Source organism: Lepisosteus oculatus, chromosome 15, assembly GCF_040954835.1.
Source record: "Lepisosteus oculatus isolate fLepOcu1 chromosome 15, fLepOcu1.hap2, whole genome shotgun sequence".
NCBI classification, from domain to species: Eukaryota; Metazoa; Chordata; class Actinopteri; order Semionotiformes; family Lepisosteidae; genus Lepisosteus; species Lepisosteus oculatus.
The window spans coordinates 31183899-31199236 of NC_090710.1; the positions used below are offsets into that span (position 1 = coordinate 31183899).

The 15338-nt window shown below is 46.2% G+C and overlaps 1 protein-coding gene across 11 annotated transcripts in view; it reads left to right on the forward strand.

Moving 5' to 3' along the window:
* The window catches only part of LOC102689948 (mitogen-activated protein kinase kinase kinase kinase 4), a 100311-nt gene that overhangs the window by 38286 nt on the left and 46687 nt on the right, over positions 1–15338 (forward strand). For all 11 annotated transcript variants that reach the window (XM_069179028.1, XM_069179032.1, XM_015364110.2 and 8 more), the window contains exons 3-11: positions 1516–1572; positions 6744–6869; positions 8285–8395; positions 8770–8860; positions 9245–9375; positions 9812–9866; positions 10375–10453; positions 13675–13850; positions 14712–14784. In XM_069179028.1, the coding sequence (XP_069035129.1) occupies positions 1516–1572; positions 6744–6869; positions 8285–8395; positions 8770–8860; positions 9245–9375; positions 9812–9866; positions 10375–10453; positions 13675–13850; positions 14712–14784 (899 nt within the window). The remainder of the gene's footprint in view (positions 1–1515; positions 1573–6743; positions 6870–8284; positions 8396–8769; positions 8861–9244; positions 9376–9811; positions 9867–10374; positions 10454–13674; positions 13851–14711; positions 14785–15338) is intronic.

Sequence of the window (15338 nt, forward strand, 5' to 3'; positions counted from 1 at the left end):
CTCATTTTTTGAAAGTAACTTCTGTGTTGGAAAAGGACTGTTTGTAGTGCCATGAGATGGCCATCTGACATGGGTAGATTGGAAGGAATCATTGTTTAGACTTGCTTCTTACGACTCCAAATTTGTATGGTATAAAAGTGATTGCTTGTTACCATCTCATCTGTCCTGAAGATGAGAGGGTGTTTTGTAGGAGTTGAAGGGCGGTAGTCTTTCTCTGCAACAGTGAAAAGACTAGAGGACAGGGACAGATGAAAAAGGAAATGTGGGCAATGTGTGTTTGGTGTATTGCGTGCCTCTTCTGTAGCCGTCACTGCTGTCTAAAGGGCTGTAGTGAATCTGGTTTCAATACTGCTCTGCTTGTGTGGAACTCGGTATGCTTTGGCTTCCTCATGTCCTGCTTTTAATAAAGTATTTAATATGGTGGTGGTGGAGGGGATCCCCATTACCTGTAAAGCGCTTTGAGTGGAGTGTCCAGAAAAGCGCTATATAAGTGTTAGCATTTATTATTATTATAATAATATGAAGGAAGCAATAAACTTTCAAATACTCTGCATGGAATGGTTATGGACCATCCAGTGTTGAAACTTGAAAGCTGCCTGCACACAGCTTTAAGTCTGGATGAATACATTGCATCTCTTTCCAGTGGGGTAGCTGAGGCGAAAGCAGATAACACAGTAAGGGCTAATGAATTGAGCAGAATGAATGTTGCCTTAGTTTTTTTTTTATATCCTACCCTCCTTCCAGCTCATCTCTGGGTCCAGTCTTGGACAAACCTGCACTGTATGGCGACTGTGTTAAAGAGAGGCAACTGCTCACTTGTGCCTGCCTGAATCAGCTGAAGATGAGCGTGATCTAGCATTGTTGCTGCCTGTGTAGCTCATTTAAGTTTATAAATAGATCCCTGTAATGCAATCGGTGTAACCCGTCTGTGAGTGCGGAACTGTGCGGAAAGGCTGAGGAGACCTCTGTGGGTGTATCTGGAGTATGTAGAGTGTGTTCGAGCGGGCTGAGGCCTGCTGCACGGTACAGCAGTCTCTCGCCCTCTTCTGCTCTGTGCAGATGCCATGCTTGTGACTTTTCAAGACCCTTTCACCGTGAGTCAAGGGCGAGCATGCTGCGTGTGCCATTCCTGACAGAGGAGCCACGGCCAAAACACATTTCTAATCCAACAAAATACAATAACATTGAAGAAAATGTTACTGTCTATTGTCTTATCTCCTGTCCTATTTATATAATGCACCTGAGTGACTAATGAGAAACACTTTTCATTATACTATGCCCCTGTGTACGTTTAATGACAATAAAGTTGAATTGAAAAGAGTTGAGCACACTGGTACTGTGTTGCCATAACCTTCACCTTGTCTCCTGTAGCGATCCAGTACTTTGTGCAGTCTTCCTTCCATCGACAGCGGGCTGCTTGGCACTAGCTGTTTGCCGTTCGGGGTTTGTCTCAATTCTGTAGCATGTTTGTTTCTGTAATACATTTCGAGTAACATTTTCCTCTCTCCTCTGCAGGGACGACATGTCAAAACCGGCCAGCTGGCAGCCATCAAGGTTATGGATGTCACCGAGGTAAGAGTGAGCTCTTGAAATGTGATCTCCCCCGGCCCCGTGCTGAATCACGTTTTGTACTTTGCTGACATCCTTAGATGGCAGCATTGGAAGGTGATTTTCTAGTCCTGCTTTTAACAGGATAGTCTGCGCTGAAGATAAAGTTATTGACATGTCTAGCAGTTCCTGGCCCTTGCTGTTTAAAGAATCGTTGAGCGTTTTTCAGTGGAAGTACTGCTTTCTAGGACTGTGTTCAGCGGAGGTCATCTGAGGATCTCGTACTGCTCTGACTCTTGACTGCCTGGGGTCGCACGCTTGACAACATGTGCTCTTGTCCTACACTGCTCTTGAGGGGTACCGCCCTATCAACACAAGGGGTCACCCCCCCTTTCGGGGACAGGCGCGGCTTGTCTTGGGACACCCCCACGTGCTCCCTGCCGCGGTCCCCAGAGTGACTCTTCCCTGTGAGCCACGGCGTGACCCCTGCCCCTCGCGTGAGGAGAGGAGACGCCCGACTGCAAGAAATTCATTCCCTAGTCACAGACTGTTAATATTTTCTCTTGCCATATGCGACACCTCTGGTGTTTTTTTAATGTGTAACACTGCGGCGGGGGGCGGGTAGCATTTACAGTAGTATGCAAGGAACTCTGGATGGCAGAGGTCACTCACACAGCCCACAGAGCAGGCGGAGAATATTCCCAGGGCATCCCCACCTGGACTCCAGAGCTGCAGCTGCTGCAGTGACGTGATGGCATAATGATCCATTATTCCACACACCCGGAGCTGGTCTGGCGTACATTAGCGGTCATCTCCAGCCCTGTTCATATTAACGAAGGAGTGTGGGTCAAGTTGGCGCTGCGTGAACGTGCCTGAGGAAGCCCTCGACAGCCGCTATACAGAACGTGATCGATGTCATCGAGTTCAGTTCCTCACTTATTGTATGCAGGTGGATATTTTGTGATTACCATCAATTTATTTTGTTGCTGCTATTTAATAACCGGTCTGAGAAATTGGGAGTTTGGAAGTAAATTATTTTCTGTTGACCCCATTCTTAGTCATGTAACAGCCAAGAGATTTTTCTGCAGTTTTGCCCGAGATCTGCCCTAAATTTTTCTGAGGCACTAACTTGTGAAAATGCCGCTGATACTGCAGTTCAGAACCTGACAGTCTCGCAGTAACTGGCATGGAGCAAATAATTTTTTCCCCCAAATCCTCTTCTTAGAAATAACAAACAACGAAGAACAAATCAGGATTGTGTTCTTGCGCAGTTTAAAATTGAAGAACCCATTTTGCAGAAAAAACAAACTGGCCATAACGTGAGGAGGAGCCCTTTTCTGTGGAACTCTGTGACGCTGGGGTCTGACAGCTGCTACTAGCATGATTCTGGAGGTGAAACTACGGTTACAATTGGAGACCACTTGTCCGATTCATTGCGTTCATTGCTATACCTGGGCCCCTTTTATCTGAGTCACAGACCAACTGCAATTGGTAGTGGAGGGGGAGTCTTCCTCAGAGCTACGCATTTCCTCTGCTGAAGTCTGTCTGTTCTGAGCAGCTCTGCAGACCAGGACGCCATATGACCAGTTTAAAGCTGCATACAAAACCACTCAAGTATAGACCTTTGCCATTGACCACAGTGCCCTGGAGCAGAAGTGTCAATTCCAAGTTCTGTTCAGTGGAGTTTTTCAGCAATTACATTAGAATGGGTCTGAATGGGTTCCATTATTAGCAACGTTACAAGCTTTCATAGACAGAAGGCTAAATAAGCTAATTTCTTGTGCTCTTTTGCTGGCCTTTTGATATACAGCCTTTTGTGTTTCCCTGTGAACTTAATCATGTTCAGTCTTGTCTCCGCTCCCTTTCCCCCCCCCAGTTATCAGCACGTTGTGATCAGACAGTTCTGTGCAGCAGAAATTGCACAATTGTACCCTTTGCAAGGGTGTGTAAAGGCCTTGAGAGCACATCACCAGTATGTCACCAGCCCAGAAGACACCTCACAACACGGCTCTTGCCCGTCCCCTTTCCATCTGTGGTGCCTGTACTTGCAAAGCCTCTCTGGTGCAGGTGGAGAAAGTTTTTTTATTGATGCGTGTTCTTACCTGCTAGGTGTTTATCAGCAGATGTATAATCACAGTCGCCATGGCTCTGTGTGTGCCAGAGATCCGTTTGGCACATTTCTCCATCTTTAGTCGTGTCATAGTCCTTCTTGAAGGGGATGTCGTTCCTGATATTGATGGCGTTCAGGTTTGAATGCAAGACTAAATGCTACCGTTTTTACTCTTTCGATTGATCCTCCATCAGTTACACACAGGGCTTTTACAGGCTTGTACCTGTGCACAAGCACTGATTTTGGAAGGGCTCCAGCCAGCACTAGCTGTAGGTGTCCTTGATGATACATGTGGTGAGCTGGGCTGCCCACTGAGTAATTCATGATTTCCCCTGCTGTTCAGCCACCCAGTTTAAGCTTTTTGCATGAGGCTTTAAATATTTTTCACTTCATTACTTGCTGCTAGAAAGAGCGAGCTGTCAAGCAAGATTTGAGCTGTTTTTAGTTGCTCATCAGAGCTGTATTAAGAGACTCATTTCCACCAGGCCCTTACTAAAAAGTTGTTTTGGGCCTTGCTGAATTCAAGCGTGTGGCCAACAAACACCTTCAGTTTGTTTTTTGTCAGATGGGGAGATCTATCTCGGCATGGTGTAGTTAAAGAATTTAAAATGGTGTTAGATTAGGGAGCAGTGATCCTTAATTTGTCCAGATTAAAAAAATAGTTTACATGTTAGGGCTGGAAAGATCAGGTACCCCTTTAAATGCAATAATTAATTGAATTGGAAAATGTGTGAAATTGTTTTAAATGGCTTGTGAATTTTTCTTTGACACTGTGACACTCTTTACTTTTTCTGATCAGTTCTAGGCTAGACCTTGTTTGTTTTTTTAATTTGTCAACATAAGGTTATCTACAAAAGGACCATAACTGCGGCAAGCTTTCTTTTAAGGCAAGCTTCTGGTTACTGAAGACAGTGTTCCAGGATGTGCATCATTTCCACTGGCATATTTCTGCAAGGTTGCCCTGACCCATATTGTGCTTCCTGTTCTATATATTCCGTTCCAAATTTCTTTTACCAGCAAAAGAATGGTTTTGCATCTGTTCAGACGTGTGTGGTAGCACCTAGCTGGGTAGAAAACAGTTCCCATTTTAAGCATCAAATTCTCTAGTTATTTTACAGCAGATTCTTATCATGACATTGTGTTCTAACACTGTTGTACAATATGAATCCATCAGCTTGCTGACAAAAGCCTGGAACTCAGCTGATTCTCCTTTAGGGTTCTGGGGCACATTGTAGTTGAATATTGTACCTTTTCAGGAAACAGTTTTTCCAGGTTTAAAAGTATAAAGAAGAAACTCCAGCTGTTTCTCTTCGGGTGTGAAGAAAAAATGAAACATTTTGGCTCCATAGCCAAAACCAGCTTTTCTTCTTTACTACTTGAAGTTACGATCACTTTATTAGCCTGATGCAGTTTCTTGCATTAGGAATTTGTCTTTTCGCATACCCCAGCTTGCTCTCCATGAGACACACGGGCACACAGACGGTGCCCCTGGAGCAGCTGGGGTTAAGGTCCTTGCTCAGGGGCTCAACAGAGTAGGATTCCTCTGCCGGCCACAGGATTTGAACCGGCAACTTTCTAGCCACGGGCGTAGATCCTGAGCCACAAAGCAACCACTCCGCCCAAGTTAATGTGTGGTTTGTTTTCTGGTTCAATTTTTTTGCAGCTCCTTTCACAAGACTCTCAAGGATGTTCGCTGGCTCTTAAATGATTTTTGTTGTGAATTACTTAATTTGTTAGTTTTAATTTGTTTTAGGTATCCGCTTTCTTCTGCGATTCATCATCACACTGATATTTATCTAGGAGAGTCTTAGGACTCAATTTTGTGGTGTACATTAGTTTAGGAAGTCTTAATCCCTCACACCAGAATGTATTCTTTCCACTTAATTTTGTTCCTGATCATGTCATTTTATTTTGTTAATTGGAAGCATCCAAATGAAGTAGCCTCATTGTTTATACACCAGAATTTCATCCCTGTTCAATCATTAGGTGTATTCCTTGAACAATATTAAGAGTATTATGTGGTTATACTGTGATAAACGTTGGTTTAGGTTGCTGCCATACAAACTCATTCGAGAGAGAGTGTAACTCTATAACTGTTGCCTGGGGCCTTGAGGCAGTGAATAACAATCCCAACAGCTGCACCAAACATGTCTGTGGAAAATCACACATTCATGGTGAACAGCATCCCTTTACTTATTAATGGCTTCGATTTCTGCCTGTCTACAAAACACACAAGATAAAACCAGTCTGCTGTTTTTTTTTGTGTCTGGCTGTCCAAGTTTTTTTTAAGTTCAAAATGTTGAACAGGGGAAACAGGATTCATTGAAGCTTCTTCAATGTTCTTTTTTTTAATTCAAGTCTCTTGCCAAGCATTGAAAATAGTGGACTGGAACATACTGGGGTCCCTCCGCAGGTCGTCAGGGTGTTGGAGGTATCCCATCATTCCCTGCTGTGAGGGTCATGTGTGGCCGTGAGAGAAATGAAAGCTGAAGTTTAAATGGAGGAGTTACAGCTGTGCGCTGGGTGCAAGGAAACAAGTAATAGTTGTCCTTGTTGAAAAAGACGTTTTGGCTGTGGTTTCTTAAGGTGTCCTTTCAGGTTTGCTGTACGTCACTAACACTGATGAGGACAGTGGAAAATCTGTTTCTTTCAGGACTGGCTTATTGTTGAAGTTGTTTGTCAATTCAAATTGCTTCATCTTGAGTATCTGGTCTAGATTAATTGAAGTAGCAGTTGGTCCATTTCTGTATTTAAGTAAAAGGCATAGATGCCTCCGAATTTTGTTTCGGTGTAGATGAAGGCATCTACTGTTAAACCTTAATTCTTTGACGTGGTGCTCACTTTAAAGATACATTACAAATACTGGCAGAACAAAGTAAGAGATTTCATGTGTATGAATAACTGTCTTGACATTTATACTTTTTTTGCAGGTAGCATGTGGTGTGAATGGTCAACTCCTACAAGGGCGTTGTCCGCGATCTTTCCACGTTTCTTAAACTGAATATTGCGTTCATATCCTTCTTGCACACTGAAAAGGTTCTGAAAACCATTCTGATGTTTTTTTTCCTCCCTGTGGCTTCTTTAGGATGAAGAAGAGGAAATTAAACTGGAGATTAATATGCTGAAAAAATACTCTCATCACCGAAACATCGCCACATACTATGGGGCCTTCATTAAGAAGAGCCCTCCTGGGCACGACGACCAGCTCTGGGTGAGTGTGTCACCTGGGCCCGGTCAATGTGCCCCTTATAAACCTCCCGTCCGGCGCTCAGGACTGCCCTGCCGGACATCTCGCACAGCTCCCGGGAACCTGATCTCTCTCACCGGCTCCCAGATGATCAGGCCTGCGCTGGTCCCTAAGACTGTCATCATGAACGTGTTTCGAACCATCTCACCGTCTAATCCTCCGACCCCCGAAAGCCTCAAGTCATTTTCTAGATATACGTTTTCTGCTTAAGTTACATTTAATAGCCTCGGCTCGACTGTACGTTCTTGTCAAAACATCTGAGTGCCATGGAGTATTTTGACATGAAGGAGTCTGGAACTCCAGAACTCCGACATGACTGCGCACTTTACCAAGAGCTCGTGTTGCAAACGATGTAATAAGAAATTTATTTGGTGTTTCATTTTGCAAACCAGGATTGTCATTGTTTACGCCACATTGCAGTCAAGTACCGTATAAATTAAAAGCTCTGTTTTCAGAATGGAAAATGCAATAAAGCAAAAGCGATGAAGCAAAAAAATAAAACGAAAGTGCTGCAATATGAAGCAATCTTTTAGTCGGTGGTCCGTTTCATCTTAAATGTGGATGCATAGTTAAGTGTATAATATTAGGTTAGTCACACAGGTTGCTCTTTATATATCTGTTCTGAAGAAACACTCAGCATTTTTGTCTCATCACATGTAGATATTTGGAAGTACTACTGAATGCATGTGCCACATGGTTGTGTAGTTCAACCCTGTGGCCCCGGACGCTTGTGTAGATTTCTGGGGTTTTGTGTAATTCTGTGCAGCGATGTGTTGGATGTCTAAAAGGCTACAGTGGGCTAGTATCCCATCTAGGGCAGGAGGCTCTTTCCTAACCAGTGCCCTGTGCTTCTGGGGAGAGCTTCAGCCTCCCCCAACCCTCACCAGGAATGGCATCGTACTGACGATGGGCGACGAAAAAGTGACCTTGACCTTAGATTTCAGTGCGACTCGGATTTGCGCTTCTTAAACTTGACCTTTCCTTCGCCATTCAGCGTCTCATCTGTGCCCAGAAATCAGCTCGGCCCAAATCCAAGCGGCTGGATGAGCATTTTTCAGATTCTTTTGTCTGTTTTGCTCCTTCTATGAAGTGCAAAGCCTTTCAAAGAACCGAAGGAGGTAGTTTCATGCTTATGTAACGAAAACAAATGATAAGAACTCAGCAGGCCTGGTTTAGCTGTAGGGCACACTTATGCTAATAGACCTTAAAAAGGTAATTAAGCATTTTAAGCTACATTGAAGACCTTCATCAATTGTGAATGTTTGGTAATGAGAACAAGAACATTGTATTGCTCTGTGTTTTGCGATAAGCTGCTCTTTTATCATTGAATGTTCCCCGGCGGTTTCTCTGCTGTAAATCTGAATTTTTCCAATGTGCAGCTCGTCATGGAGTTCTGTGGGGCGGGATCCATCACGGATCTGGTGAAGAACACCAAGGGCAACAGTCTGAAGGAGGACTGGATCGCCTACATCTCTCGAGAGATCCTGCGAGTGAGTCACGAGTCCGTGCTGCTGAGCTGAGCTCCGTTATCGATGACTTGACGGAGAGGAGTGTGTTTCACTTTCATATCACTGGTTTAAGGAAGGTTGGAGCAGGCTAGGTCTGTGTTTGAAGAAAAAACTCGACCGGACAGTCAGAACTGGTTGACTTCTGAGAAACTCAGGTGTACAGGGAAGCTGTAGTTGCTGAAGAGCGGGTTTCAGGAGGAAGAGCTTTGTGTTATACAGTTCCTGAAAACACGCTGCGCTCTGGGTGCTCTGCACGAGCAGGCTCTGCTGCTGGCTTTGCAGTGTCTCCGGTCTTTTTTTGTGAGGGTTCCAGCGAGAGATGCAAACCAGATGTCTGTGTTCGCTTTGATTCTCAGGGGCTGGCACATCTTCATGCCCACCATGTGATTCACCGTGACATCAAAGGGCAAAATGTTCTGCTGACAGAAAACGCTGAAGTGAAGCTGGGTACGTAATGGGGAGCTGGTCTGTGCAACAGGAATCTCTGCCTGGAAAACAGTAAAAATGTTCATTTTTTATAATGCCTTTCATGAACTTATGAATATTATCCACAATGTTGGTTAATAGATTTTCATTCCCTCTGCTTTCTGCTTAAAAATATTATAATAATGCTAAAAAGCTTAATCATTACGGTAATGCTGTAGCTCTTTCTCTTTACTTGCATACCACAGAACCACTTTTTCCTAAAAAAAATTGTACAAAACTCTGGTCCACGAACAATTCTGGCTGTTTTCTTTGGCTAAGAAAGGGACCACTGGACGTCCGTATCGTCACGAAAGTTGACGACGTCGGGTTAACTTCCACCTCTCTTCCTCCCGATCTCGGCTGCAGTGGATTTTGGTGTCAGCGCTCAGCTCGACAGGACGGTAGGGAGGAGGAATACCTTCATCGGGACTCCGTACTGGATGGCCCCAGAAGTCATTGCTTGCGATGAAAACCCGGATGCCACCTACGACTACAGAGTAAGCCAGAATTTCCCAGGCACTCAGCAGTATCATTTTACACTCTTCCGTGATCTGATAAGATCACTTTATTAGCCTGATGCAGTTTCTTGCATTAGGAATTTGTCTTTTCGCATACCCCAGCTTGCTCTCCATGAGACACACAGGCACACAGACGGCGCCCCTGGAGCAGCTGGGGTGAAGGGCCTTGCTCAGGGGCCCAAAGGAGTAGGATTCCTCTGCCGGCTGCTGAATTTGAACCAGCAACCTTCCAGCCACAGGCGCAGATCCTGAGCCACAGAGCCACCATTGCAGTAGATGCCAGGGGGCTCCGGAGGCGGCTCAGAACATTCTGTGTAAAAACTCTAGTTGGAGCTTCTTTTGAAAGAACTCAAGAAGGGCTTCTCGATTCCAGCTTGTGCTGCTGAGGTTCTTCACCGGTGTTATTCTTTTGCAGAGTGACCTGTGGTCCTGTGGGATTACAGCCATTGAGATGGCAGAGGGGGCTCCCCGTAAGTACATCTGCTTGGGCGCCGTGGGACACCACGCGCTCCCCCAGCCCCCCCGATCTGCGTCTCCCCTGGCGCCCCTGTTCCCCAGGCTGAGCCGAGACTATGAAGCTCTACTTGCAAATTGTACTGCTACCACAGACTGTCTTGTAAAAGCGAGCTCTTCCGCGTAATGGATTTGTGCTTTTTTTGACACCCATGTTTTCTTAAACTTCAGTGGATAAACTGGTGGGGCTCTTCATCTCTTCTGTGATCTACTCATGTCTTTTTTTTTTTATTAGTTCAACCTCATTTTCGGCAAAGCCTTTGTGAAAGACTGCTTGTAACCTTGCAGAAATCTGAGAATTGTTTTAGGAAACTTGGTATTTAAATGCAATGCAGTTGTAGGCCTTTTTGAATTTGAGGTTTCTTAATATCCTATGGGCAAGGTCTCTGTTCAAGTTATAAATTATAATATTGAAGCACTGATTCCTTTTAAGTCTCCAATATATATATATATTTTATCTTTCAGCACTTTGTGACATGCATCCGATGAGAGCACTTTTCCTAATTCCCAGAAACCCCCCACCGAGACTGAAATCCAAAAAATGGTAGGTTGTTTCCCATCAGGAGGAGAAGCCTGTACACGGAAGCCTGTAATATTCTGTATTCCACATGTCCTGTGCCGTTTTACCTGAATGATTGTAATACCCAGTAATAATTGAAAGGTGCAAATCTGGAATCTTTGGTAGTTAAGGAAATGAGCTTGATTTATTTGCTGAAACATCTGAAGAATATTAGATTTTTTTAAATTTAGTTTTAAATCGGGGGTAAAAAGTCAGGAGAAGATCTTGAGCAAAAAGTTAGAAATAAATATCTTAAGGTATATATGCAGGAAGAGAAACCTAGTATGGTGCTTGTAAAAAATATTTTTTTCCCCCCAGTTCTCAGTTCACACTGACTTTTGACCCGTCTCGTCATATTTTAGTTGTCCCCTGATGGCTCCCGGTGAATTGATGTGCGCCGGAGAGAATTTACAGATATCGGGTTCCACCGCAGGTGCTGAACTCCTGAAGGTTTTAAACGTGATTAAAAAAAAAAAAGTTATCGGCGTCTGAAGTGGGACAGGAACTCGGATCAAGCTGATTTGTGTGAATCGGTCAGGAGCGAATGGAGATGAAAGGAGAATGAGGCAGGCGAGGGTGACCGGGGGCAGAGTGCTGTGTCTGGTGTCGGGATTGTGAGGAGCTGCTGTTGTCAGGCCACCGATCCACACGACCCCCCCCCGCCCCCCCCCAATTAGTCCCGAAAGAGCCGCTCATGTTTCACAGCCTGAAACTGCCACCGCCGTCTCCTGAGCCCTGTTGTGCTGCTGAGCCCTGCCCCAGGGCTGAGTACAGTCAGGGCCTTGCCTCTCAACAGGTTTACGCGGTGTTCGACGATTTAAATCGCAGCCTGCAGTGTGATCGGGGCCCGGGGGGGAGTTACAATGCCGTCAGGTGCTTCTCAGTCCATTAAGGCTGTCAGCGGGGGAGGTGGGACGGGGAGGCCCCGGGACTCGTATGTCATCATGGAAAGCAGGTGTTAGTCAGTCGTGAATAGAGGGGGTGCACCATTCTGCTTCAGCCTCCTCGTCGTTGATCCAAAAAGTCTCGTTTCTGATCATCAAATGCCATCCCTAATCAATGGATTTTATGAGGTGCTGTGTGTTTCAGATTTAAACCTTTGCCACACCAGTTATCTACAGAAAGTACGAGCGGTTTTATTTTTGTATTCATTTGTTAGGTAAGAAATTCTGGAATGTGTGCAGTTGGGGGATCCTTTAATCAGCAGCCATATCACCCTGCAACTCACAGCTGGCAGCCCACTGGAGCTCAGCAGGCGTGAGCCTGGCCAGTACTTGGATGGGAGACCTCCTGGGAAAAACTAAGGCTGCTGCTGGAAGGGGTGTTAGTGGGGCCAACAGGGGGCGCTCACCCTGCGGTCTGTGTGGGTCCTAATGCCCCAGTGTAGTGACGGGGACACTACTGTAAACAGGCGCCGTCCTTCGGATGAGACGGAAAACCGATGTCCTGACTCTCTGTGATCATTAAAAACCCCCCCAAATCCCAGGGTGTTTCTCAAAAAGAGTAGGGGTGTAACCCCGGCCTCCTGGCCAAATTTCCCCCTGGCCTTTACCAATCATTGTCTCCTAATAATCCTCATCTCTGAACTGGCTTCATCACTCTGCTCTCCTCCCCACTGAGAGCTGGTGTGTGGGGAGCAGACTGGTGGTGGTGGAGGGGATCCCCATTACCTGTAAAGCGCTTTGAGTAGAGTGTCCAGAAAAGCGCTATATAAGTGTAAGCAATTATAATTATTATTATAATAAGAGTTAGAAGCAGATTATTATAAGGGTCCTTTAGCCGTCTTAAACACTTAAATGCACTAAGCAGTGCAAACATTGATTTAATTAAGCAGTTATGGATTATAAGCTATTTATTTAGGACATTATTTAGGAAAGAAAGTACTTTTAAAACAAACATGATGGAAAACATCCTGAGTGTTTTAAAATAGATAAGTCAGTCTGATACGGATAAATAGAACATTGGCATAATTCCTATGGGATCTGTTCTATTGATTTTTTTTTTGTCTTCATTCTAACTTTTTTGATAGATTTGTATAACTGCTGTAGAGCAGAGTTAGAAAAACATGTGGTCATTACGTTTAACCTCACTCCAGATGCGATTTCCTTTTTTTTCTTTGCATCTGAAATCATCTACTTCATTGTTTTGTTTTCCAGTCCAGCTTTTGATATAGATCTGTCTAGAATCCAAACAACCATAATGCAGAAGAACAATCTCTGGCAGAGAGGGAGAAAAGTCAAGTTTTTGTATGTGGCTTTCTGTGGTTTGGAATAAATGCAGAACAAAGGCAGTTCAATGAAAATGCTCTGTGGTGCTACACCCTTATATACAGTATGTGCTGTCACTCCTGGTAATGTTCTGGTGAATCACAGTTTCGACAGAGCATTGTCTGATGTGGAAAATCAGTTTTTTTCCATGGCAGTTTAAAACTCGTTTCTAAATTTGAACTGTGCATGATTTTAAACAGGAGGTTTTAATTACGTTTTTTCTGAAACCGTGTTAGAAAATTGGGGTGGCAGGGGCGGGGGCACTGTGGCGGGCATTGCTGCCTCGCAGCGCTGGGACCCTGGGGTGCTGTCCGTGCGGAGTTTGCATGTTCTCCTCGGGCTGGCGTGGGTTTCCCCCTGCAGTCCAGAGACGCACTGGTAGGTTAATTAGCTTCTGGGAGAGCTGTCTCAGGTGTGAGTGCGCGCTTGAGCTCGTGCCTGTGCTCTGCGGTGGACAGACTGGTGTCCTGTCTGGGGTGAACCCTGCCTTGCCCCCGTTACACGCCGAGATGGGCTCCGGCGCCCCCGAGACCCTGAACTGGGAGAAGCGGTTAGAGAATGAATGGGTGAATGTCAGAGAAATATGAAGGTGCTGAACAGGGATAAGGTTGCTGGACTGTCTGGGATGAAATAAAGGAGTATCATGCATGTACTTCCTTTTTAATGCACTAATAGGTGTGGGAGTGAAAAATGCCTCTGTATGCCAAAGCAGCAGTCCAAGGTGGTCATTAAGTGAGTGGTCATTAAAGAAGCTGTGCTACGGTCTGGAACTGGCAAGCCCAGCGACGGCTTCTTCATGTTCAGCCAGGTTGAGACCAGCTCATTTACCAGCCTCTCGCCCATCTAGCCCAGCCCGGCACGCCATGAGTCGTTTCCCCCCCGGTGTCGCGATCTGCAGAATGGCCGAGCGCCCGGCTCACGCTGTCCGCTCCTCCCCAGGTCCAAGAAGTTCTTCAGCTTCATCGAGGGCTGCCTGGTGAAGAACTACATGCAGCGCCCCCCCACCGAGCAGCTCCTCAAGCACCCCTTCATCCGCGACCAGCCCAACGAGCGGCAGGTCCGCATCCAGCTCAAGGACCACATCGACCGCACGCGCAAGAAGCGCGGGGAGAAAGGTATGGGGCCCCGCTGGGGCCACGCCGCTTCCTGCCTCCCGCCTCCCGCCCGGTTCGGCACAGCCGCGCGCCCGCCAGCCCGTCAGGGGGCCTTGCCTGCTCCTGTGGGCTGCAAAGGGGGTTGTGAGGGGGCTGGAGGCGCGTTTGTTTGAGCCGTCTCTGGAAGGGGGTTTGGATGCCGTCTCGTCATATTTTAGTTGTCCCCTGATGCCGTCTGTCTTTCCGGTGCCCGATGGCGGCGCGGCGCGCGCCCAGCCTCGGAGCCTGCGCAGCGTGCACCAGCTGCAGCGTGGCCGCCTGTCTGGAGACCCGCTCTGCTCAGGCAGCTGTTCCTCCAGACTCCTCCACGACACCAAGCAAACTCGAAGGGTCAAATTAGTGGCGGATATGTGTCCGATCAGTGCTCTGTATTTCTAAGAAATTGATGTCAAAATTTTTCCCGCGCCACGTGAAACGTAATCGTATGCCATAACCTGCCATAACAGGACTGCAGGCAGATTCACATACCGAACATTTACTGTTTAGGTAGAACCCCGTTTTTCTTACACTAGCGCTTAACAGGAATTTAAACCGTAAGCTAGTCCTGCTGTTTCGTGTACACCAGAAGAATGTTGTAACGTTCACGTTGCTAGTGTGATCAGTAATGATGCTCCGATACTGTCCGTCACTGAATTGTCCTAGCGTCAGGGACAATTCTTGCAGTTATTTTGCAGGCTGGTTTGTGACCCCTTATGCTTCTAGACCCAGCTAGGCCCACTGCCTCTTCCGCCACCTAGTCACCGATTCGGCAAAAATAACCTACAAAATGGGGCAAAACCTTGTTTTTGCAATTGTTTTTTCTCCCCCCCGCCTTCCTGCCAGACGAAACGGAGTACGAGTACAGCGGCAGCGAGGAGGAGGAGGAAGAGGCGCCCGAGCAGGAGGGAGAGCCCAGGTAATGACGCTCCGCCGGGCCTGGGACGGGCCGCTCTCACTCGGGCTCTGAAGGGACCCATCCCGACAAAAGCCATTGGGGTGCGTTCCGGAAACGGTGCGCTTCGTTTCTCTGGTCCTTGTGTGGCTCTTGGGCGTGTGCTGCTGAGTCTGTGGGGGGTGTTCTGGATATGCTGGCAGCTCTTTTAAAGCGAATAAGGCCTGTGAGGGCCAGGCAGGTCTTTCCAGATTGTAGAGGCCTGCTCGCTGTCCTGTTCCTGGCAGCAAGAGTGTGTCAGCGCAAGTACACCGCTGAAATCTGCACCAGGCCCATAGATGGGTTTATATGAATATTTATGAGCTGCCAGGCGTCAAATCTGTGCTCTGATAAACGCTGGTTTAATGATATTAGGCATGAAATAGAGAGGGCTCAAGCTAAATCTAGTGCATAATTTAACAGGGTTGTCTGTTTAAGCTTATAAAAGCCAAGAATAAAAATAATTGCCAGAAACCATAGATCAGGAGAGGTCCACAAACGTTATACTTACAAGCAGGAATACAGTTTTTTTTATGTTA